Genomic DNA, 25693 nt, shown 5'->3' with positions numbered 1-25693 from the left:
CGTCGATCGACGAATCATTTCTCACTGGGTAAGGCTCTCGTATGACGAACCTAACTTCGAAGGAGTAGGGACCAAAAGAGCCGTGGCAGGATGTTAAACGTCTAAATAATTCTTGTTTTCAATTTCAATCGCGTTTAATAGCAATTAAACTTATTAACGCGACCGCGGCGATAACAAAACGTTCGATGGGAGACAATATCTTTTATATAGCGTGAGTGGAGATCGGAGTCACGTGAGGCTAATTTTAGCAGCGTTTGATTTTCCGTCTTTCGGAGGGAAGACGGGGACCATCGAATATTTCACTTTTCTCGCGGTCCCCACTTGGCGCCGCTCAGGGCGGCCAAGGTGGGCCGAAGAAAGAGGCGAGAGTAGGAGCGGGTCTCGCTCTGTGAGACGGCGAGTCGGGGCCGAAAATAAACTCTTCCGTCGCGAACTACACCCGCGGTTACAACGATTGTAAGAGCGCCGCTCTTACAAGAGCCGGCCCCGGGCCTCGCGCGCGGTCTCCGCGGTCCCCGGCAGTCGGTGTCTTGATGCGCTCGCAATCAGATGCTGTGCTGCGTCCCGAAGAGACTCGCGGGCGGGGGCCCGTTCTACGACGAGGCCCCGTTCTACGGCGGGATCTCGTTGCGCGACGGGCGCGATAGCAATCGTCTGTCATCCATCCGCGAGATACAGATCGAGTTTCCCGAGGAAGGTGAGCCCGCGACCCCCACCGTATCCTCTCGTTCCTCGAATTGTCGGGCTATCGGATGTTGTTCGCGCGAGTGTTCGAGCCTTTCGAACGAATCGGCCCGGCCGTCGGGGATTAGAATGTGCTCGGTGTGCTTAGATGGCTTCGGCTTCGTTATTTAATCTCACCAAGTGTGTCTCGCGATAAGTCCGATTCGTGTGATTTGAAAGAATGTTAGATATCGAATTGTTATAAGTTTTAACGTCGAGATGTTCTGTAAAAATTACGTGGCTCCAAGTTTTCAGAATTAACAGCTACCGCTGCTGATATCGGACGTTACTTATTTGGAGAACGTTGTAAATGTTTATTTATATTTAACAACGAGTAGATAGAAACTGATATCCAAACTCATTTTCCAAATCAAAATAAAGCTAACGTAGCTTCACTTATAGAGCGTTGCTTTCGCCACACGATTGGAAGTCGTTTTCAAAAATTTTATTTTTTTTTAATATAAAAATTTGCTGTAACAGTTTCGAACGTTTTCTTGTCGCTGGTCTACTTGTCTCTTTGAATAAATTGCAATTTGTAAGCTTAGAATTAACAGAATAGCTTCAGTAGCTGCGCACTCATCATCATTAATCATTATCGCCTCGCTATTCAACTCTGAAGGATCTCCTTGTTATTTCGCGTTCGGTGTCGGTGAAAATATTTATTTTACTGCCACTCACACACGTCTAAAAGCGGCTATAAGAATCGCAATAACGCGCCTCCGCCGTATTGATCAATTTGCATCAACTTAGCGGTTGCATTAAGACTCCCGTTGACCTTAGACGAGACGCGACGAGAGAAGAACGGCAATAGCTCTGACGTAGAAGAGAAAAAAAACCTTCGCCGCTTCTTTTCAACATGCGCGAGCAACGTTTGTAGGCGTCGCTAAGCGACTTAATGAGATCATTTAATAGCGTCGCGCTGCCTGAGGAATTGCCGAAGATACCTTGCTGTCTCCACTCGGAGGTCTGGGTACCTGTCATGAAAATGTTCGGAATTGATTCCGATAGAAATTGTTCAATTATTTCCTAGATTTATATTGTTTTCCAGGGAAAACGGAATGGATTCCGATCGAAATTATTCCGTTTTCCCTAGAAAACAATAGAAATATAGGAAATATCGGAATTGATTCCAATCGAAATTGTTCAATTATTTCCTACATTTCTATCGTATTTTCTAGGGGAAGCGGAATAATTCCATTCCGTACATTTCCATGATAGGCACCCAGGATACCTGTCTTGGAACTGTTCGGAATTGTTCAATTATTTCCTAGATTTCTATTGTGTTTTCTAGGGGAAACGGAATAATTCCATTCCGAACATTTCCATGATAGGCACCCAGGATACCTATCTTGGAACTGTTCGGAATTGTTCAATTATTTCCTACATTTCTATTGTGTTTTTTAGAGGAAACGGAATAATTCCATTCCGAACATTTCCATGATAGGCACCCAGGACACCTGTCTTGGAACTGTTCGGAATTGATTCCGATCGGAATTGTTCAATTATTTCCTAAATTTCTATTGTGTTTTCTAGAGGAAACGGAATAATTCCGTCCCGAACATTTCCATGATAGGTACCCAGGTGGAAAAATATGTGGCAAAAATATCGATAGCGGATTGGGAGGATTTACAGAAAATAGAAAACCGCGAAGAGATCGGTACGAACGGAATGACCGATGTAACGGCATGCGAGATACAAAAATTGTACACGCGTCGCGAATAATAATGCGATCGCACAGTTAAATAACAACATGAAACTTGCGTCGCGGACGGAGGCAGATACGGCGGACGACCGCATTCTCGCGGCGCATTTAGCTAAAAGACGCGGCCGGTCCCGTTTCGCAGCGAACATCGGAGAGGCGCGGCGATACGAATTTCGGGTCCTCGATCAAACGATCGGCGTACGAGCCCGCGAGAAAAGTGAACGAGACGGGAAAAGCTCGGTGACGAAACCGTCTCCTCGCTCGCTGGTAGGAGGAGGGGCGCGGCAAAGGGAAGAAAAGATCCGAGGACGGAAGGAACGGGACGCTCTCGCGTGTGTTTGTGACGGATAGGGGACACGCGTGACTCGCGCGGCGAGGCGGCTCGCGATGACGCCTTAAAAAGGAAGCTTGCTCGCGCGAGAGAGGCGAGAGAGCCGTGCCTCGCGGGGGCGATCCCCTCGGCCTCTTCGTCGTCCTCGGCGTCCTCGTCGCGCGAGTCGGCGCCGCAGGTGCCACGCGCGCACCTGAGAATCGCTCGCTTGACGCTACCCGGGAGCCGAGAAAGCGAGAGTCTCCCTGGACGCGAGATCCGATCGGATGGGAGTCGCGCGAGACTTAACGAGTGCGCGATTAAAATCACCTGTGGAATCGCAGAAGTACCCGCGCCGTCCCGCGTCGGCGGATTCGATCGTTTCGAATTTACCGCTCGCCTCGAACGCGCGAGAGTTTTGTGCGAACTTGCTTGGTGAATTAAACCCTTTAAAGCATACATTTTTCTATTGAACCGTTCTTTTTTTTTGGTGAAACTTTGTATGCCAGGGTTTTTGGAGTCGCTGATTACGAATCCGTTATCAGATTTTGATTAAAAATGGCGGATTCAAGATGGCGGAATGCAAAACTTAAAAGAATAACATCATTCAACCGTAATTCAACTATGCTAAGAAAGATTATTTAGATATTATTAGGACCCGTGGAATCTAAATTCCGGTTGAAAATTCTTATAGAATATAAAAAATAGGGCGCGCGCGAAATGGATGCAAACTTGAAATTTGATAATTTCTTAGAATTTACTCATTCTTGGCACTACCCAGAGCTAACGACGCGGACGTGATGAGTCCCTAATTAAGTACCGTAACCAAACGAAAATGCTGAAAAGCATCCGCCATTGTGGGTCGGCCATTTCGAATTTTGAAAATCTGACATCAGCTTCGTAATAAGCGTCCGCGAAAACCCCTTTGTACACAGTTTTCAAGAAATAGTCTTAAAAAAACTTGGTCAATAATTAATTCTTCCGAAAAAAATTGCTGTTTTTTTCATATTTTTTTATTTATAAAACTTTTACAATAAATACTAAAGACTACTCAACTTTTTTTATGTTCTTTCATCGCTAAGATACCCCAAAAATGCAAAAAAGCCGACCTACGTGTGTTAACTAGAAATTAAATGGCCAAAAAGTAAAGAAGTTGAGGTGGTAACGTCAGGTCACCGCCATGCTTCAAAGGGTTAACAGGAAGAGCGAAGAGAGTTCCCGGATATTCTTCTTCTTGTTAAAAAAACAACAATGATAAAATAGATTCTTTATCGGATATGGAGATATGGGAGCCCAATGAAAGTAAATAAAGCTTCATATATGTATACATACATGCGTGGAGGATTTATTTATTTTTAAAATTTATTTATTTTCTGCAATTTCGCGTACACGCACACGCGTTAGAAAACTGGATTCGTCGCTTTCGTTTGGTGACGCAATTACCGTAAATACCGCAAGAATCGATTCGCTCGCGTCGTCGACATTTCCGTAGGATAGAAAACGCAGGATTTTCGCGACGTCTTCAAAAAGGAATGGCTCGTTGAACGGCGGACGTTATCTCGTAGCGCACAGCTCGTAATAACTGGGGCACTCTCGAAGTGATCTCGCAAGAAGAGAACACTGTAGCTAGTCGTTGCGCAATAGCCGCGGCGATCGAAGAAAGTGCAATTTGCAATTTAGATTCCCGACACTTCCAATCGCGGCGTGTTGTTGCGTCGCCGCGCGGCGTTTCCGAGATCGCGCGGTTTTTTTTCCTCGCGGGAAGAAACGAGATTATCGACTGGAGATCACGCGCATAACAAATACGCACCACGTGTAGAACGTGTAGCGAAAGAGAATCTTTGTAGAGTATATCATATTTCAAGGAGATATTCGTTTTAAAACCTAAAACTCGATGGAAACATACGTAACATACCTCTATAATAAAAAGGGTACGTTATATAGAAGACGTACACTGTAAAAAAAGTTACGTAAAATTACATACATAACAAGTGTAGCGATTACACTATTAATAGCGGAAATATATAAATTCATGTACTTTTACAACAAAAATGTTTTCACTCTTTGTTGTGTAAATACTTGTTTATACAGGATGAAAAATTACAAAAAATTACAAAATTTACACAATTAAAAGCAAGCAGTTTACTTATTATATAAGGTAATAATTTTACCTGCAAGGTGTAAATTTACTGACGTGTGCAAATATACACCTTTAATAGAGCTGCGTTCGGAAACATCACCCGGGTGTCCCCGTGTATCATTTTATCCTTATTTAATATTCGGCGAGTAACAAGGATAAAATGATCCACTGAGGTACCCGGGTGGTGTTTCCGAACGCAGCCTAGATGGTCCCAATATTGCCCACACTGTGGAAAAGAAACTGTTGCGCCAAGAAAATATTTCCTGATTCAACTATATGCTGCAGTCACGGGCTGTCAAACAAACATTTGTTAATTCACGCAAACGTTTGTTAATTAAAAATATACCTATTTGAATAAATTACGTATGTTTATTTGAATTAAAGAAATACCGTTAACTAAACATATTTAGTCATATCAACAATTTTTTTTCCCAGTGCGCTATAATAATTGTAATTTTACATGTAATTTTTTTACAGTGTATAGTAAAAGGAAATCGGTGCAGAATACGTTTAATTTACTTTAAAAAATGAAAAATAAAACGATCGAATGTGTTGGATTTTAAATTAGACCGACTTTGATCGACCTGGGGGAGAGAGACGGGCTGCGATGACGAGCACGTTTCGTTACGTGACGTAGTATCGTCGTATTTGGCGATCTCTCGACGTGTTGTCGGCGAAAATATCGATTATCCGCGGATTCGTGGCCTTTGTCAGAGCGAATAGCGATTAGCACGGGATGAGTCAGATCGGATCTCCGTATTAGCGCGCCGGCGATCTCCGTGTTAGATGCCGCGGTGTCGCGTATATGGAACGTCAGAGAAAAGAAAATGGGAGTAGTGTTTATTTAATTCTACGAGAAGAAAGAGCGTTGCGTGCTCTCGTGTCTCAGAAACGCGACGGGTTTGAATCGCGGAGAGATCAAGCGATCTCGGCTGACAGACGCGTAGACGCAGACGCCGGCGACCGGAGATCAGAGCTGGTGGTCTTGCTCCTAGAGAAAGAGAGGGGGAAAAAGCAAATCTATACGTATATAGAACATCTACTATTATTACGCCGTTTAAATTGCGGGGGCCCACTAATTGTTGGACCGTGTAAATGGACGCAGATGCGCTGCCGCCGATCTTGCTGCCGTGCGCGATTTGCGCGCGGACCTTCATGCCGCAGTCGCTGGAGAAGCACACGAGGATATGCGAGCGCGCCGCCACCAAGAAACGCAAGCCCTTCGACTCGGCTAAGCAGAGGATCCAGGGCACCGAGCTGGCCGAGTTCCTGCCTAAGCAGGAGGTCCGGCGACATCACCTGGACGAGAGGGTCAGGTCTTCCTGGAAGAAAACCCACGACGACTTCCTGCGGACGATCCGTGAGGCACGCGGCGAAGTCGTGAGTCCCTTTACGTCTCCTCCTGGCGCGTCCATTGTGCTTCAGGGAGAATTCGTTCTTTCTCAAATTGAATTTTGCATTAAATCATTTTGAATGGGTTGCGTAAGATCATGAAAAGAAAGAGTAATTCTCACACATTCAAAATAAGATATTAGTCTCTAATTTTCGATAAAATATCTTTTGTATCTTTTAGTCATAAGTGAATTTCTACGTGTCCGCAATGTATTCCTGCAGATGGACTCGCACATACAATGCAACTCGCTGATCTCGTCGGGCGCGCCGACACGCGCCAACGAGAAGGGCACGTGCCCTACGTGCAATCGGCAGTTCGGCATCAAAGCCTACGACCGCCACGTGGCTTGGTGCAAAGACAGAGTCACCCGGCTGCCGATGAGTCCGGCGACCAATCTCGCGAAGGAACGATTGGAGGCCCGCATGAGGTACAGGGCACCAACCCTGAAGAACCGGCGGGCCATCAATCGTGAGAAGTACAGCCCGGGTTCGGCAGCTGCCAAAACGTCAGCGTCGTCACCGGCGCTCGTGAAACCGAAGGAGAGTATCTCGAGCGTTAGTTCCAATCGAGAGAGTCCTGCCAAGCAGAAACTTACCGTCGTGTAAGTCAGATTTTCAAGCTTCTCTCATTAACAGATTGAAGTTTCTTGCGCGTAGAAGAGCGAAGACTTATAACGATTGTTCGATAAAAATATAGTATAATAAAAGTAAAAACTACGGGAATTTTTCAGTGGCTCAGAAATTTTAAGAGACGTGAGAATTGTTAAATTGCATATTTTTAATTCATTCTCAATTTATTATCTTAGGAAAAGTATTTCCTATAGGAAAGACAGAAACTTACGATTGCTATGTATACGATTGCTCAAATATTTTCTGATGGTTTATTAGACTTGGCGTCCGATTATTTTATGGCATACTTATACTTTTACAGGAGACGTCCTGGACAACTCAAGGACTCTCCTACCTCATCCGGGCCTATGAAGTCGCGTCTTGCTGATCGTATGAACAGGTGAGATTTTGATCAGCCTTTTTAAAACGTATTGAACAAACTGAAATTCTGTGGCTTGTATAAGATAAATAAGCGTAGAACATAGAATAGATCCTATATTTGGTGCCGCCCATGAGGAGAAGGAAAGAGGACGAGGCTGCTTAGAGGCATTCTATTGATGAATTGCCATTGAAAGTAATCGAGACAATTAAAACGCACAAAAATATAAATATACAAATGGATTTTACAATGCTCAAAAATATTCAATTCGATTTTACAACAAGAATACTTGAAATATTTGATAAAAAGCATAAGTACACATTTCTTAAATACTTCCTAACGGAATTGTTTCTATTGTAAAATTGTAAAACTTAACCGACAACCTTCTCCTGATGACGATCAGGCACATGTCCTTGATCCTGCTTCCGTCTCCTCAGGCCAGAGGAAGAGCACGACTCCCTACTGACATCAACGCCCTGCCGATCCTTCCACCCTGCGATATCTTCCCGTCGTTCCCTCCACTTTTCCGTATCTCCTGCGAGGCCTAGAATCAACAGTCCGGTCTCTTCTAACGAGATCACGTCGCCAGTTGCCTCGCCCATGAAACAATTCGATAGGAACAAAGCGATTACCCAACGCATTCAAAGCGACGATACGAGAACTCGAGAAGCCTGTTCCGCCAGGACGCAAAAAAACATCGTTTCCGCCAGAAGTCAGGGACACCCAAGAATTAACGATATTGCCGTGAACGATAAGACCCTAGGAATGACTGTGCAACCTTGCAGGATGCACACGGACATGCAGAAGGACGATCAGTTAGTAACGTGGAAGCAGATCAGTCGTAAGAACGATAATATTCAGGCTGCCATTCCTGTTGATTGCAACTTTTCGCGCGAGCTCCAGCTATTCGATCTACTATGCGATCGAGAGGAAGAAAATGAAAATAAAAGTAGAGTGAAAGAAGATTCGCCAAGTGCAAAAAATAATCGAATCGACGACAAATTCACAAACGCCGGGATTGACGAAGCGAGGCACGATGACGCCACATGGTTGGATGTCCAGAATCTGAATCAGACATATTTGATAAGAGACTCGGAGGACAATGAGCTACCGGAGATTTTTCACAGCAAGTGGAAGCCAATTAAGCACAGTCCTCGTGTAAAATTTTATTTCAAAGGTAGAGAAGATGAAATCTGTGAATTCAAACAAACAAAGTTGAAAAGAGAAACTGTAACGGACGACGAAGAGACTCAAATCGAACAAGTAAGAGAGTTAAAAGTGTCTATTAAAGATGAAGAAGAAGAAGATGATGAAACTGTGGTGGGCTGTAAAGTAGAGGAATTGAAAATAAATGATGAAAATGTGGAAAATAATCAGACAATGAGTAGCGCAGAGACAGCATGCAAAACAGAGGAACTTGATGCGGATAGTAAAGAAGAGGAAAATAAGCAAAGAGTGAGTTATGGAGAGATTAAAGCTACAGAATGTAACACTGAGAAAATAGAAACAAATGCTGAAGATACGAAAGAAACCGAAAAAGTGGATGACGTAGATGTTGTAGAATTAAACAGTGAACTGAGCGTTTACAAAGAAAATGAAGACAAGAAAGATGAAGCAGCGATGGATATGAACATTAATGAAAGTACGAAATATACCGAAGAAACTGAGCGTAATTTATCCAAATCTGATCGAATGAATAAATCTTCCACGTTTCATGCAATGCACTCAGTTGCGTGGAATGAATCGAAGAAAAATAATTGTGTTAATGAAAGTCAAGATTATCAAAACCTTAAGAACGAAAAATCACAGTGCCAAAATAATATATGCGACAGTTCACTTGAATTGAAAGAAAGTATAACTTTTATGTGCGATCAACCTAACATAAATGAAGTAATATCCTTAAACAATAACAATAAAGAAGCTAATTCGAGTCTTGAAAATGAAATGCTAGCATGCCAAAGCAATAGCTGTCGCAATTCATTAAACTTAACAGAAAATACCAAAGAAATATCATCTCCTGCATCCTGTCGAAGTATTAGCCCGGAAAAAAATTGTGGAAGAAATCTTAAAGAAAGTGAAATAGGTGAAGAAAGTTGCAAAGGTTTAACCAATATCTGTAATAAAAAGCCTAAGAGAAATGCGAAGAGATTAAACTCTGAAATATACTCGCTTCCACAAAATTTGGAAAGTACCGTTAGTAAAAATTTAAATGCACCTATGAATAACATATCTGAGTATATTAAAAGTAACCGACGATATCAAAAAGGCTTTAGCTCCGATAATTTTCCAAGTATCAAGAATAACACGAAAGAGGAAGAGGCAGATTTCAACACGGATTCAGAAAACAGTTGTTCGAAAAATAAGTCGAGGCTGCTCGATCGTTCAATTATTAAAATGGGAGTCACGCCAGGTGAGAGTTTGCGCAAGAAGAACAATGGCGAATTCGATTATGGTGGCGATAATACTGCGCGTGGCGAGGAATGTAACGCGCAGGACGCTTATGATTTAGGGTCATCAGTCACATTGTCGGATTATGCAGACGAGGCGTCGCGGCGTAACGAAATTTTCCTGAACGCGAGCATGAAGTTTACAAGACACGCTTCCGGCGCGACTGAAAAGGCTGCGCGAGAGCGAGCGGTCAATTCCGTCGAAATGAAGCACAGAATTCGGGAAAACATGAATCTTCTTCGTGGCAGCACCGATTCTCTGATATCTTCGGTCGAATTCGTGGAGCTCGCGGACATCAGACGACCTGAAGCGAATTGCGCGTACGAACGAGAGACTATTGAGTTAATCAGACCGAGCAGGCGGAGCAAGGTGTCCAAGGATCTGCCTGATATAAGGGGTGACGCGGCGGAGACGAGGGAAGATTCTGAGAGATCATACTGGAAGAGGACCTCCAAGATCTCGCGGAGCAGACTAACTAGTCTCTATCCCGCGTGTCACGCTGAATACAAGTTTGTTAAGAGAAGTCCTAGAGTTCGTATCTTCCCTCCTGTCCTGAATCCGTTCTCGATCAATCGAAGGTAGAGATAACAGAAGAAATTAGTATTACAAGTAGAAATTGCCATTCAGAAACGTTCTAATATTATTCTTTAGAATACTTAAGTTATATAGATTTATATTTAGTCGAGCATATAACTTTGATATAATTAATTAGTATAAAATGTTACATTTGATTAGTATAAAGTGCTGATTTCGCACAATCGGTTATGAGTTATTTTATAGATAAGTAATATGCAATAAGTTTGTGCAAATCGCAATTGCCAAGAGAATCCGTACGCATTGATTTCACTGTAAATGGTAGTTTCTTTTCATTTCTATTTCCCTTATTGTTATACTTTTATATATTCGGTACGATAGTTTATGTAGTTAATGTGTCAATAATATTGTAGGAAAATTGAACTGGCGACACGTCCCACCTGGTGCAATTATGTACGCAGAAGGCCAGATTTTAATCTCGTACTTAAGGCTAGAACGTAAGTTCCAGGACGTGGAACCAGTGTGGGAAGAGGGATAATAGATATTTTACTTTATATTTTATTTGTTGGTGTTAATTGTTAATTATCCATATTTTAGTTTAGTTCAGGATACTATAAGAAGTTATTAGAATTGACAGAGAATAGTCTTTTGGGATTTAGAATCAATCTTTCTTTATTAAAAAAGACATAGGTATATTCTGAATTTATACTTTTTTTTATATCTTTTCAAATTCCAACATTTGACATCTTAATAATTAACCCTTGATTTTAGATTGTGTTATATAATAAAATCCGTTTTAAATTAGAACAAAAATGTTCCATTCATTTTTACGAGATTGTTTTTACTTCCCGTGACTCACTGCCTGTCAAACTAACTCAAAAGAGATTGGTTCTGAATTTCTAAAAACATAATGTATGTCTAGCAAGTCAAGTAGATTGGATAACATTGCACCACGCATGTTCGAGCTTGCATGCGCGTTTGTAAATGTTTGTCCAGAAAATTGATTGGCGTCTACATGTCTACACGTCTACAGCTTCTGAAACAGTAAAACATTTAAAACAAATTAAACATACTGTTATCCTACATATTGCACCATGTTCGTTCGCTATACTCGCATTGTTAGTTCGTGCAAGAAAGTTCCAGGTGAACAGTTAGACTTAAGGGCTATACTAATCAAATTCTAATTTCAGTGGCACATGCAAGGATTACGATCCCTTTTTGCTGGCCGAGCAACAGATGAACGACCTGCTGTCGGATACAAGCGATCAGTCTATGACGAGGAGTCCCAAACTCCAACAGACTCGCGATACTCTGTATCCCCTCTCGCACTCCTCTGCCTTTGTAAAATATCCTCCCTCCGACAGGAGGTCGTCCCTCATAGCGCCACCCACTGAATTCGACGATCTCATGTCAAACTTTTCGAGCGACTCCACCGAGACCAACTCGATCTCGCGCGAGGTCTTCCTGAAGCCCGAACTCGCGGGCAAAGATACGGTAGATAGCCCGAAACCCGTCAGGGAATTAGGCAGACGAGTCATTATTGATAAATCGAAGGCGCTGGGCGTCGTCGCCAGCGCCGATGTACCCCGCAAAATCTTCGACAAAGAAACGCTCAAACATACGAGACCGTTAATCAATCGATCCGGCTCGATCCGGGTCTCCTCCGCGCCCAGAATCAACGCGGGTGCCGACAGGAAGACCTTGGGCGACGTGAGAAGGGTTCAAGGTTCCAGGTTCGCCGAAGGTCAGAAATCGTCGGACCAGAATCTCAATCAGAAAAATAATAACTACTCATCCCTGTCCGGCAGTAGCCTTAGTCTCAGCTCGATTGTCTCCTCCTCGGAGTTGGACGTCAAGCGATCGAACTCGATGTTCGATGAATTGATGACGTCCTTCGAGGAGGACACGTTTCCCGGACTGAGATCCTTCCTTAATAACGAATCCTTTGACCTGTCCAGTCCCGGCGGCGACAGACAGCGAAACGGCAGTCTGATCAGCGACGAGGAACTGTCCTCGCCCGACAGCTACAAGCCGCAGGATCACAGCAAGCTCAGCAACGACTCCGCTTACAGCAGGTTGGTCCTTAAAATTGCTGTTCATGTACATCCTTCGCCTTCATCGATCAATCAATCGGTTAACGATTAAATAAGAAATCAATCTTAGAGTGACAGCAATACAACCGTGCCGAGAGAATTCAAGACTACTAATTCATATCTTTATTAATCTTTATCTGAAATTAGTCATAGGAAGAAATACGAAGATTTTTTTCTAAATCTAGAAATTCCATCGCTCGCCTTTCGACGACTATCAATTGCAGTTTTTAATCATTGCTCATTCACATCTGCATTCTCCGTGTTCTCGCGTACTTCAAGCTCAGTTCGATTTGTGCCCTCCCCCAGTTTAAATCGCAAATATTCGCATCATGGACGCAGCGCCAACGACACGATCGACCGTCTCGACGAGGACGCGCCCAGGAACGGAACGTCACCGACACAAGCGGCGATCAAGTACAAGATGTCCAAGTTCTGTCACGAGTGCGGTCGGCGATTTCCGGAAACCGCCAAGTTCTGCTGCGAGTGCGGCGTCAGAAGACTCGCGTTGTGAACATCGTTCATCGAACACTGCCGCTAATCATACTGTACTTTGATATTTGAAGAAACAAAACGAAGAAGAAAATATCACCGCAAAGATATTCTCCGAACAAAAGAATACACGCTCTAATTTTTTATTTCGAGAACGGTCTTCTCGGGATCAGGAATACCAATGTTTCCCGAAGGGAAAGGTATACTGTAATTTGTCATTTCGAAAGTATTTTGCGAGATCGAGAATTTATTTTGAAACTATTCTCCGATTGTTAGGCGATGGATCAACTGCCTTATCACGACAATATATACATATCGGTATATAATTCAGGCAGTTTTTATAAATCTCAGAGTTTTGAGAGTAACTTTTACGAGGTGGCATTTTTATATTGCCGGAGGAGAATTTTTTTTTTTAATTTACTTTAGTTCGCTTTGTAGACAGTGCGTCGATTTGCTCGCTATACTTGAATAGTCTAGTGATATATTTGATAAGCGTTTTTTCGTCACAAACATGATGTATGTACGCGTACACCGAGAGTCGCCGAACGATTGCAGAGCAGCTGTCTTTTCTATAAATTCACAAGTGCGACTTTTTGATAAAGCTTTTTATACAAGTGAACAGAGAGTCATGCGAGTATATTTCCTGTTGAAAATTGAAGAATAAGAAGAATCAGCGTGTGTTAATGTAAAAGTGTGAATGGTAACGGTCTTAAAAATTGCATATGTACATTAAGTTTAATCCATTTTAATTCCAGTGAGTAGCGAATCGTCAATTAAAAAACATGGGTTATTATTCAGAATTAAAATATATTGAAGTGAATTGCTTTGTGTTTTTTATATTAAAATTTAATTACATAGTTTGCTAGGTGATCTAAATATTAAGATAATATCTCCTGATTTCGAATTTTAGGTTTAATTCTACGAACATGGATTTTTATTATATATAATTGCCTAATCCTCACAGGATTCTTGTGTAAAAAAGTTCGTAAAATAAGATTAGAAAACTGCTAGTGATTATGTGAGTCGTGCTGATAGCTCTCGAAGCATCACGTGTCGCTCAATTAATGTGTCATTAATGAGAAATGGAATGCAAAATGCCAGCAATGCGAAGAAAGGAGATTAATTATAAGTATTATATGTATTATAAGTAAATTAAATATGTGCTTAACTATATGTATATAGTAACGCACAATTAAACCTTACAAAAGCCCCTCATATTTATTCTTCATCGCGGTAAGAAAAGGTTATTTATTTTATATGTACTAAAAGTACAAATTAATACATTGTACAAAACGCTTTGGAAAATATATAGGATTCGGTGTGCCGAGCCTACGTTTTGAGATAAATAAAAGGAAAGTAGAAGCTACAAATTTCCACTGGCGCAGAAGACATGGGTTTCAAATTCAAGGAAGTTATCGATTCACTATTTTTAATACATTTCGTCAGATATTCTATTTTTTTTAATTCTCGAGAGAGAGAGAGAAAGAGGGAAACTATTTTTTCAAAGTTGTGAACGAGATGTGAGAAAATGGATTAGATAACATTTTACAAGCCGTACTAATCGCAGATTACTCGTAATAATTCTAACAAGAGTGATTCGTCAAATACGTTGGCTCTCTGGTGTTCGTAACGTATACCAAAGAGTAACATTGCGATAAGCGTTTGACGAAACTGTCTCGATGTCTAACTTGGAAGAATGCATCTTGAACTAATTGTACGCAATAGACATAAATCATACGTACGTCCCAAACTGTATTTTTGCAAGTGCAATAAACTGCGATGCTTATAACGGATGTAATAACTTCACGAGTTTTCTAACAGGAAACTCGGATCTTTAACTTGGACCCTCTTTTTATCTTAATCCTCTAAATTGCTGCATCAGAAAACTGTTCACGAAAATAATCGCACACGATATATATAACGAGTTTGTAAGTGATATTTAAATTTTTCTCATTTGTTTTACTAGCTGACAAATGAGTTGCGCAGAAGCTGAAAGAGCTTCACCAGTCATGACAGTTGTCGAAGAGCATTCGAACCTAGCAAATATTTGCCAAGATGTTGCAGCGATCGGTCGGTCGATTAACACAAACGCGTGGAATACTTGTAAGACTTTATGCTTAATACTAAAGCATCCTATTATTAATTTGAAGCGAACGGTAATTTCTTTTCCCTAGAAATTCGTGAGACAATCTCGTGCAACAATCAGAAATGCACGAAGCTTTCATGTAAATGTTAGCCCAGCGGAAAAGGCAAAGTGCGGCCACGTGGACGATGGTAGAAGTGTAAATAGATTTTTATTATTTAATTAAAATCTCTCACATAATTTTAAATACTCTGTCTAAAAGAAGAGCTAAACTCTCACTCCCTTCTTTATGTCATCGCCTAACAAGATTATGTAAATTATTTTCATATAAATAACTTAATCTATTCTTGTATCTTCCCAAAGTACACAAATTTGTCTTAAAAAATGCGAATGTATCAATCTTATATCTCTTTTTTTATTTGTAATGAAACAACATATTCAATCTTTTAGCGCATTTCTATAACCAATTATTCTGAATTCTTCAGTTAGCATTGTCTCAATTGTTAAACTATTCGCGCTACTGATTTGCAGAACTATCCTATGATAGACCACTGCTATGACGTGGTAATAGTAGGAGCAGGAGGCGCGGGATTAAGAGCGGCCTTCGGTCTTGGTAAAAAAGGATACCGCGTGGCAGTAGTATCAAAACTCTTTCCAACTAGGTCACATACCGTGGCTGCCCAAGGTGGCATAAACGCTGCTATCGCCGACGACAAGAAAGACAACTGGCTGTACCACATGTACGATACAGTGAAGGGGTCCGACTGGCTGGGCGATCAGGACGCTATACATCTGCTCGCGAGGGAAGCGCCTCGAGCGGTCTACGAACTCGAAAATTACGGTAAACCAGAATAAATTACGAATATATTAAAGTACTAAAAAAAACCCTCCGCTTAAAAAATCATAGGCTGCCCATTCAGTCGTACGGAAGACGGTAAGATCTATCAGCGGGCTTTTGGTGGCCAGTCGTTGCAATTTGGCAAAGGCGGACAGGCTAAGCGAACCTGCGCCGTCGCAGACCGAACCGGCCACGCACTACTTCACACCCTCTATGGCCAGAGTCTTCGCTACGACGTGCACTACTTCATCGAGTACTTCGCCCTCGACCTGCTCATGCACGGCCGATGCTGTAAAGGGATTCTGGCCTGGGAATTGGAGACCGGACTTCTGCACCGATTTAGGGCTCATCATACAGTAAGGGAGAAGGCTTACGCGAGATCTGCGTTACGTTGTTATTTATTTGATTTGCACAAAAGTAATAATACATTATTTATCGCCGACGCAGCAATTGCTATTCATCTTTTACACATGTGTTATCCAAACATATTAATGTCGGTACACGGAATTTTCTTCTAAAATTTATCCTGAAAATCATGTCGTGGGACAACCCGGTATTTCGAAGAATTTTTTATGAGTTTTTTGAAATTTTACCAAATATTTTACTAGTAAAACAAGAACTCATAAAATTCTTCGAAATGCCGGGTTGTCCCACGACGTTACATGATTTTCAGGATAAATTTTAAAAGAAAATTCTTTCCGTGTACTTTCAGTTCTTCAAAATGTCACGTTGTACCACGACTGCGTGATTTTCAGGGTAAACTTTAAGAGAAAATTCTCCCCCCGCGTAGCAATATAAATACAGGGTTGGGAAGTAACTCGTTACTTGTAACGAAGTTACAGTTACTTTTCTGGCAACTCTAACTTAACTTCGTTACTTTCTCTACATCTGTAACTGTAACTTAACTCAATTATATTTTTTCAATAATTAGTAACTAATTTAATAGTTACACTTCACAGATCGCATTAGACCTTACATCTGCGCATAAACGCCTTTATCGACGCTTTACAATTCAAATGCAGATTTGACATTTTTATTTTTATTGCAAGAAAGTAACTGCAAAGTAACGATTCGTTATTTCTTTTAGTAACTGTAACTGCAACGCGTTACTTTTCAGAATTGGTAACTTGCACACTGTAACTAGTTGCATTTTTAGCGGCAAAAAACTGTAACAGTAATTAGATACTTTTATAAGGTAACTTTCCCAACTCTGTATAAATATCACCTTGCAGGTGATCGCAACGGGTGGCGCCGGAAGATGTTACTTCTCCTGTACCGCGGCGCACGCCTGCACGGGCGACGGCATGGCGATTGCGTGTCGAGCGGGATTGCCGTTACAGGACTTGGAGTTCGTTCAGTTTCACCCGACCGGTATTTTCAGATCGGCTACACACCCCGTCGACGACTTCGTTCTCCCTTGTTCTCCTCCCTTAACTGATCGACTGATGTCACGTTGCAGGCATCTACAACAGCGGCATACTCATAACCGAGGGTAGCCGGGGAGAAGGTGGCAAACTCGTCAACTCCGCGGGAGAGTTCTTCATGGAGAAGTACGCACCCGTGGCCAAGGATCTAGCCTCCCGCGACGTTGTGTCGAGAGCTATGACTGCCGAAATACTGGACGGAAGGTTGGACGATCCCTCGTATTCTAATTCTCGTTCTTTTCCGTCTCCACAAAAAGACCAAGACTTAACATATTTAATTTTCCAACGAGAAACGACATCGGTCGACGAATCATTTCGCACTGGGTTAATAAATGTGGAAGGAAGAATGGAGGACGCGTAGAAATTTTTAGAACTTCCTACAGCAATATATTTATAAAGGAAAGGACATCTACTTCGACTTTTTCGGTAGTTTTGGTGGGCAAATTTACTGTCGCGTACACGCGAACCTTTTATTTGGAGGCAACTAAACAAATTCTATGCGAATAAATCTCTTTATCTAAACTCGAGTAAGAAATAGGTAATAGACTACGCCATTCATTATCCCGACTTCCTGGAAGTTGGAGTACACCGTTAGTTACGCTGAATTAGTTACGCGTCGCTGCGTAAGAGCATGCGGTCCATGTGGCCGCGTTTTTTTTCTGTAGAAAAATACATTGCCCCGCGCTATTTCTCGCAGGGGCGTCGGGGAGAAGAAGGATCACATTTATTTGCAACTGAACCATCTGCCGGCCGAGCTGTTACGCGAGAGGCTGCCCGGAATCTCGCACCTCGCTTGGGTATTCGCTGGAGTGGACGTGACGAAGGAACCGATCCCCGTGATTCCCACGGTGCACTACAACATGGGCGGCGTACCTACAAACTGGCGTGCGCAAGTGAGAAACAGTATAATTATAGCTTACTTTAGAACAACTGTTATAATTATTTTCAGAGTTGGGAAGTAACTCGTTATTTGTAACGACAGTGTTACAGTTACAGTTACTTTTTTTTCGGTTGCTCTAACTTAACTTCGTTACTTTCTCTACATCTGCAACTGTAACTTAACTCAGTCACATCTTTTCGATAACTGGTAACTAATTTAATAGTTACATTAACAGTTACGATATATATTTTTTAAACCTTCACAGATCGCATTAGGTCTTGCATTTGCGCATAAACCCCTTTATCGACGCTTTACAATTCAAATGCAGATTTGATACTTTTATTTTCATTGCGAGGGAGTAACTGCAAAGTAACGATTCGTTATTTTTTTTAGTAACTGTAACGCGTTACTTTTCAGAATTGGTAACTTGTAACTGTAACTAGTTACATTTTTAGCGAAAAAACTGTAACTAGATACTTTTATAAAGTAACTTTCCCAACCTTGATTATTTTTCACTAACCGGCGTACAAACTGCCGGCCTAGTCGACCGTTTCAGTATTTTATATTTGTTTTCAATCGTTGTATTTTAGATATTATTTTAGATACCGTTACATTATTAATCAGTTTGGAGGGGGGGAAGAGGGCCAATGCGAGCCAAACGCAGGTGTTCGTGCGATAATATCCAATATATGGAATATATTTTATTGGAATATATATATTTTAATAAAATATATTTATTGGAATATATATATTTTAATAAAATATATTTTTATTGAATTTATAAATTAATCATCAAACGTTTCGACCCATTTTCGGGCCAGCCTCAGTGAGACTAAGAACAAAGAGTTGCAAAAGGTGTTGCATAAAATTAACAAATATAAAAAAATATAAAAACTTGAAACTTAGATCAATTAGCATTAGGAATATTCAGAGTAATACCTATATAGATTAGTAATCAGACAATCCAGATAGTACAGCGAATCCAGAGAGGATTCTTTTTACATTCTTGATGAAATAAATTCTTGTTTCGTTCCATTTCTGCTCTAAAAATATTCTTGAGAAAAAGTTTTTAGGGAAGTTTACTTTCCGAATATAAATTCGCTCTTATATCAATTCTAATCTCTTTTTCGGATACAAAAGGAATTCTTGGTATACTCTGTAAGATATCGAAAAAGAATTCTTTTGGAATTCATTTAAAATAAATTACGCTAATTCGTAACGATTACCCGTGCTATTTTGGGAAGTGTATTTACGTCACATAATCGTATTACCATTGCTAATACCCTAAATCGTTTTGTTATGATAAAAGTAAACGTGCATATTCGATTATTTGTCACGGGCCAAGTAAAGAACGTTTGTACAGAGATAACAATGAGAGATAACATGTGATTATCGGTGTTCGCGGCGCGGTTACTTGACGCCGTAATTATATTTTCGACATAAATAACACCTTGTCAGGTATTAACGCGAGAAAACGAGGAGGACAGGCCGATCGAAGGCCTCTGGGCAGCCGGCGAGACCGCGTGTGCGTCTGTTCACGGTGCTAATCGGCTGGGTGCTAACAGCCTTCTGGAAATCGTGGTCTTCGGCAAAGCCATCGCCGACCAGATCGACTGTATCGCCAGGCCTGGCGAACGTCATCAGGAATTGTCGCCAGTAAGGAAAAAATTATGCGGGTTGCCTCGGGGACGCCTCTCTTTCTGTTCCGACTGGAACTTTTTGTCGCAAATTTATCGAGACGCAACATCGTCAGCAGAATCCACGTCGTTACGACATTACATTTCAGATTACTGCGTGACGATATGTTTTAACAAGAAAGAATATTATTGTCGCCAGTAGTTGATTAACAATAGAAAAAAATATTTAAAGTCATCAAATAATTTTTTCTAAAAAAAATCACTTTAAATATTTTTCTACTGTTAATCAACTACTGGCGACAACAATATTCTTTCTCGTCGTTTATACACCGTTTCATACGGAGATCAGCTTTTATAATTACGTCTCGGAACAATTTGGAGAAGATTGCACCACATTAATGAAATCGTGGAGAAATACAAAAGCGAATATCTGCTCATCCAATCATAACCACTTGGCCAGTTTAAGGTCGCCAAATAATTTTTCGGTTAATATGTTTTAAGATTAATCAGCAAAGAATCTGTTTGCTACAGTTAAACAATTATATTTCGGCGACTACTTTATCTATACGGTTTCAATATACATTTATAAATTTATTCTTTACTTTTTCTTTTTTTTACGAATATAAAGTTTCTTCTTAGAGCTGTATATTAAAAGCGTGGACCTAGAACTCGCGCGTCCAGGTCGCGGAAGATCCGCGTTTTACGAGCTACGAATTAGCATGCAAACGCATGTGGTCAAATAGCGATTTGGATGCAGGACATCGGCGAGCAGTCCATTTGTCGCTTCGACGCGACCCGTTATGCGAAAGGCTGCGTCCCCGTTGTCGAGCTGCGCGACGAGATGCAGCGTACGATGCAGAGGTACTGCGGGGTATTCCGGACCTGCGACATTTTGCAGCGCGCATGCAGGGAGATGTCCCGCCTCTACACCTGCGATCTGCCAGATTTATGCGTAAACCGATCACCGCACTTTATTATTAATTGTAAAGTTGTTTAGGAGTCAATTTAGAAATATTCAATATCACGGCCAATGGTATTAAACGAGCAGAAAGAATGTACAGATTATTATAAAATTTACGATTTTATTTTACATACATAGTAATATCGATTTCGACTAATTACAAAAAAATACGACGATCGCATGCGTTTCGACACTACGGTGTCTTCTTCAGCATGTTAAAAATTTCGTGAGAAAAGATAGAATTTAGGTCGCGTGATAAAATGTCGCATTGAAAATATAGAATGTACAACTTCTTAAGAACCGTTAATGCTGTGATTGTAATTACAAACCCAGCGAGAAATGACTCGTCGATCGACGTCAACGCGATGTCGCATCTACACCGTCAAATTGGTGTCGAATTTGACAATGTCGATGTCGATTCGACGTCGTTTCGACCAATCATTTCTCACTGGGAAGGCCAAGTTAGCTCAAGGTTTTCCGCGTGGCTGAGACATCAAATAAGTCCTTTCTAGTTCATCCCGGACGAAGGTTTAAATAAAACATGATTTACAGCGATATGTAAAACTAAGTCAGCAGTTAAAAATTCAATTTGTCGCGAGTCTACGGCGGTTCGTGAAATAATCAGTATCGAATTTTTAACTACTGACTTAGTTTTACATATCGCTGTACATTATGTTTTATTTAGACCTTCATATTGTCCGGAATGAACTAGAAGGGAATTATTTGACATCTTACAATTAGTCACGCGGTGAACACTGAGCACGACATAGTCAATTTGACCTTTTTAATTATAATCACAGCATTAACGGCTCTTAAGAGATTGTACATTTGATATTCTCAACACGACATTTTATCACGCGACCTAAATTCTATCTTTTCTTACTAAATTTTTAACATGCTGACGAAGACACCGTAGTGTCGAAACGCGTACAATAGTTGTGTCCTTTGTAAAATTAACACTTTTATTTTACATAGTAATATCGACTTCGACTAATTACAATTAGTACGGGAGTACACGCTGCTTTTTTATCTAACTTTTCTAAACTCAATGTAAATCCCAGGGGCTAGGTTCTTGAATTCATTCGCAAGAGAAAAGTTGCAAGTCGATTGGCTAAGAACCAGGCGATAACCAGTCAGTTTGCAACTTTTCTGTAAAAGCAGAATTTGCGCATACGTTTCTCTCGCAATTAAATTAAAAAATTTAGACTCAGATTCGCAAAGTTATGGGAACATTAGGTATTTGTTTAAAAGTTCTTTCAGTTCATGTGTGAAATCGAAAACGATTTGTGGTACGGAAATGACCAGAGTCTAATATGATTACACGAATAATTGCACCGCTACATTGCGACCGGTGGCGTTGCATAAGCCAACAACGTTGCATAAGACGATGATACGCATCATGTTTTATCTATTGTAGATCCAGACGCACATGTGGATCGCTATCTAATGGTTTTTTTAGGTGCAGGATCAGTCCCTCATTTGGAACACCGAACTCGTCGAGGCCCTGGAGCTGCAAAACATGATGCTCATCTGCATGCACATCGTATACGCGGCCGAAAATCGAAAGGAATCGAGAGGCTCGCACTCCAGGGAAGACTACAAGGTTCAAATAGAGAAAATATGTTAATGGAAGAAAATTAGCCTATCCGAAATTACAAATGATTGGTGCAATTGCGAATGATTAATGACGAATGCAATAAGCAAGGCTGAGATTTTCGAAATTGCGTACACGAGCCGACTGAAATCGAGAGACTCTCATGAATGAATGGTTATATCATTTCCAGGATAGAGTTGATGAGTATGACTATTCCAAACCGCTAGTCGGACAAAAGAAACGACCTTACACGGAACACTGGCGCAAACATACGCTTACGTGGGCTCAGGAGGATGGAACGGTTAGTTTACGCGCTAAAAAAAAAAATTTATGACATCAAATTTCTTTTCCCGCGGGTTGAAGGAGTGTCATTGATAAAATAAGATCGAACCACTCGAAGATTACAAATTAAAAGAGTTTCTACGCCCCATTAGAAATTATTGAAATACAATTACTAATAAATATTACAGTTAATTGGAGAGACGGCATTTATCGGATAATATTTCCGAAATAATATTTCCGAGTAAATTTTCTAGACCTTTTCCAACTTGCACGATACAAGACAATAAACTGCGCGCCGATTGTTTGTCACACACCTTTTTCTGTAGCACCTTTTCCAACTTATATAAGACAATAAAGTGCGCGCCGATTATTTATCTCACACAGCTTTTTGTTGGAGCAGTAAATCGACATTAAAATCACCGCAAAGAATTTATTGCGAGAAAAATCAGTCAAGGTTCAAACCTGAACTTTCGCACAATCTATGACGGATGCTACGAATTATATGAACAATATTTACTTATAAAACAATTGGCTAAGTCCTTTAATTTCTGTCAAATATACATTTTGCTTCAACACATTTTATTGGAACTATATAGCACATTTCTAACTGAATAACTTATCACTGATTATTCAGACAGATTGCGATTCTTAACGACGCACTCTGTTACAGATTTACATCTCTTATCGGCCCGTTATCGATACGACTCTAGACGAAACCGAAGCCCAGCACGTGCCCCCGGCAGTTCGTGTATATTGACCCAAGAAATATAATCGTCGGCAGTCGGATATTTGAAACGCAATGGGAACGATGCGATTATAAATCTATCTATCTAATAATAAGTCGGTCATCGCGTTATCGCTAATCCCACATTAGAAGTTAGGCGCGTGAAATCCGAAAACTAGACACCATCAGAAATCGGAGAAACTGCGAGAGAAAATCGTCGAAAAACATATTTATTCTTTGAATATTACTTTTACATATTATTTCCTTTCGAATATCTCGCATAAATTGCCCCGCGCGCAAAAGGCGTCAATTGCGGTTTACTGGCAGAAATAATTAATGCCTCGGTCAATTTAATTCGTAATGAGAAAAGTGAATCGAAAGTTTCTTGAAGCAATTAGCAAAACGTTCCTTCGAACGTTCCTTCCACCGGAGGCTGCGATAGCGAATTACGTTATGCAAGAATATCGATGAAGCGTCGTAATCAATTTTTCTTTTGTTTTTATATGAAAGAGACATCGATTACGGTTCAGCGTGTTTTCACCAATGTCACTGTATCCGCTACTTAGTTTCGTAAGAGATAAATCGTTAATTATACCTTCGGTGATAGCATTACGACATCGCGCTGATAAACGTTGAATAAACTTTTTTCACGGAAGACATAAATTCTTGCTAATCGCTTTACGTATTCCGTTAAATATGCACGTATTAATGTATGCCTGCAAATCCAAAGAATATTATACACCTACTGATTTGTATCCTATTCGACCACATTTTCTAGACGTTTCTGAAATGTTATAACTTTTATTTCGTAAAATGAAGCGTATAGTATATTTTATAAATATGCAAAACGGAATATCAAGCAGAATGCTTAAAAGTTGCGTGCGTCACGCGGACGATTTATTTTATAGTTGCAATTAACGCACACGTATGCGACATGTAGAGATAAAAGTTACGCAGTTGAGATAAGAAAACGGTTCAATGTCGCGAGTGCACATGTCCAGAGCCGAAGGCCCGTATTCTGAACCCTCTTTTATCAACAACCCAGTGACAACATTGTAACGTCGAATCGACGTTGATGGGGATGAAACCGCGTCCCAGCCCCATCAGTTTTTGAAAATAATGAAGTTTTGGAACTTAACTTTTTTTCTATTAACTTTTTTTGTATTAAATCAGTCGTGTGAAATCATGATCGGCTCCTTTACTTCAACGTACTGACTTACTAACAAGTTCAACACTTGAGAAGGACCACAAACAATGGTCGAAACGCCGTGATTTTGAACATAAAAATTTGCCGGACGTGGCCAAGCAATCCTCCGAAGTTTTTTAAATTACTACGTTCAACGTTCTGAATATTTCTAAGATCTTATTGGAGAGGACTGCCAAGTTAACTTATTTAATATAAAATTTAATATAAATAAATTTCAATACAAAATTTAATACAAAAAGTAAAGTTCCAAAGCTTTTAATTATTTTTGAAAACTAGCGGTTGGGACGCAGTTTCGACCCCGTCGACTCGACGTTACAACCACAGAACAAAACTTCCGGATTCAATGCTATTATATTTGAATGTATCATAAAATAGGATCGATATAGCGCCAGTCTTATTTATCACAGAGAAAGGGATATTTTAATCTTAAATGAAAAATTCTAAAATCTAGGATCGTCTTTTGTCGAATGTCGTGGTGCTCCAACTTCGTGCGTTGTAAGATGAAGGGAAATTTTATTCCAAACGCAAGAATACATAGACTTACATTTATATAAGTTACTCTTGTCCCAGTGCAGCAAGTCAGTCTTTTTTAAATCGATAGAAAAAGATAGGAAGTTGACTGAACTCTGGTTAACAGGTAACCGATGTTCGTGAAATTCGCCCTAAAGTAACTAATAAACCCTCTGATTGGCCGCAAGCCACTTTTAGAGGCGCTTTTATCGATAAAAGAGAATTCAGAATACGGGCCTAAGAAACCGTGACCACTTACACGCACACGTTTATATGTTCGCAGTAAAAGTAGTTCACATTATCTCGCCACGTTGTGTCTCCTCGTTCGAAGTATACCGGGTGGCCCGGAACGGCATTGACACCAATCGTTTTCAATTTCGCTTAAGTTACTTCAAAGAGGCGCATTTTATTCAGCGCAGATTTGTTTCTCAGATCTTCCTCGCCGTTTTTGAAAAATACGCGGTCAAGAGACATGCATTTATCATCTCGAATTTTCAGAATCAATTCAATACTTGTATTGCTCTTGCTCCTCGCTCTCTTTCGCTTTCTAATATCGAAAATATGAGCGTGTACAAGCAAAAACTTGTAAACCTCCCCAACACAGAGATCCCTCAAACCGAAGCTCTCCCACTACTTTACGCCTGCCGTTCGGGCAGCGCGTGTGTGCGCGCTGGAAGCGAGGTTATGTTCGCGTAGGCGCGATCGCGCATTCATTTTGCGCGCGTACCGCGCGG

The 25693-nt window shown here is 40.8% G+C and overlaps 1 protein-coding gene across 1 annotated transcript; it reads left to right on the top strand.

Moving 5' to 3' along the window:
- LOC105568497 lies at positions 1 to 23897 on the top strand. The gene is made up of 18 exons (XM_012024208.1): positions 1 to 697; positions 5981 to 6255; positions 6490 to 6869; positions 7199 to 7276; positions 10651 to 10734; positions 11428 to 12312; positions 12637 to 12838; positions 14994 to 15101; positions 15434 to 15743; positions 15810 to 16096; positions 16973 to 17111; positions 17200 to 17368; positions 17862 to 18057; positions 19503 to 19700; positions 20439 to 20633; positions 22102 to 22245; positions 22427 to 22537; positions 23189 to 23897. Exons 1-18 carry the CDS (start codon positions 550 to 552, stop codon positions 23273 to 23275), a joined length of 3996 nt encoding a protein of 1331 aa, XP_011879598.1. The 5' UTR covers positions 1 to 549; the 3' UTR covers positions 23276 to 23897.
- Positions 23898 to 25693: the final 1796 nt, after the last annotated feature.

The sequence above is a fragment of the Vollenhovia emeryi genome, unplaced genomic scaffold (assembly GCF_000949405.1).
Source record: "Vollenhovia emeryi isolate VEMERY1.0 unplaced genomic scaffold, V.emery_V1.0 DF939129.1, whole genome shotgun sequence".
Classification (NCBI taxonomy): domain Eukaryota; kingdom Metazoa; phylum Arthropoda; class Insecta; order Hymenoptera; family Formicidae; genus Vollenhovia; species Vollenhovia emeryi.
The sequence above is the reverse complement of the archived record's forward strand: the minus strand, read 5'-3'. Positions and strand labels throughout refer to the sequence as shown.

Coding starts and splice junctions, on each gene's coding strand:
- LOC105568497 (XM_012024208.1), top strand. CDS start 550: ATGCTGTGCTGCGTCCCGAAGAGACTCGCGGGCGGGGGCCCGTTCTAC. Junction 12,839..14,993: donor GCGTCAGAAGACTCGCGTTG/TGAACATCGTTC, acceptor TCTTTTCCCTAG/AAATTCGTGAGACAATCTCG. Junction 22,538..23,188: donor GGGCTCAGGAGGATGGAACG/GTTAGTTTACGC, acceptor ACTCTGTTACAG/ATTTACATCTCTTATCGGCC.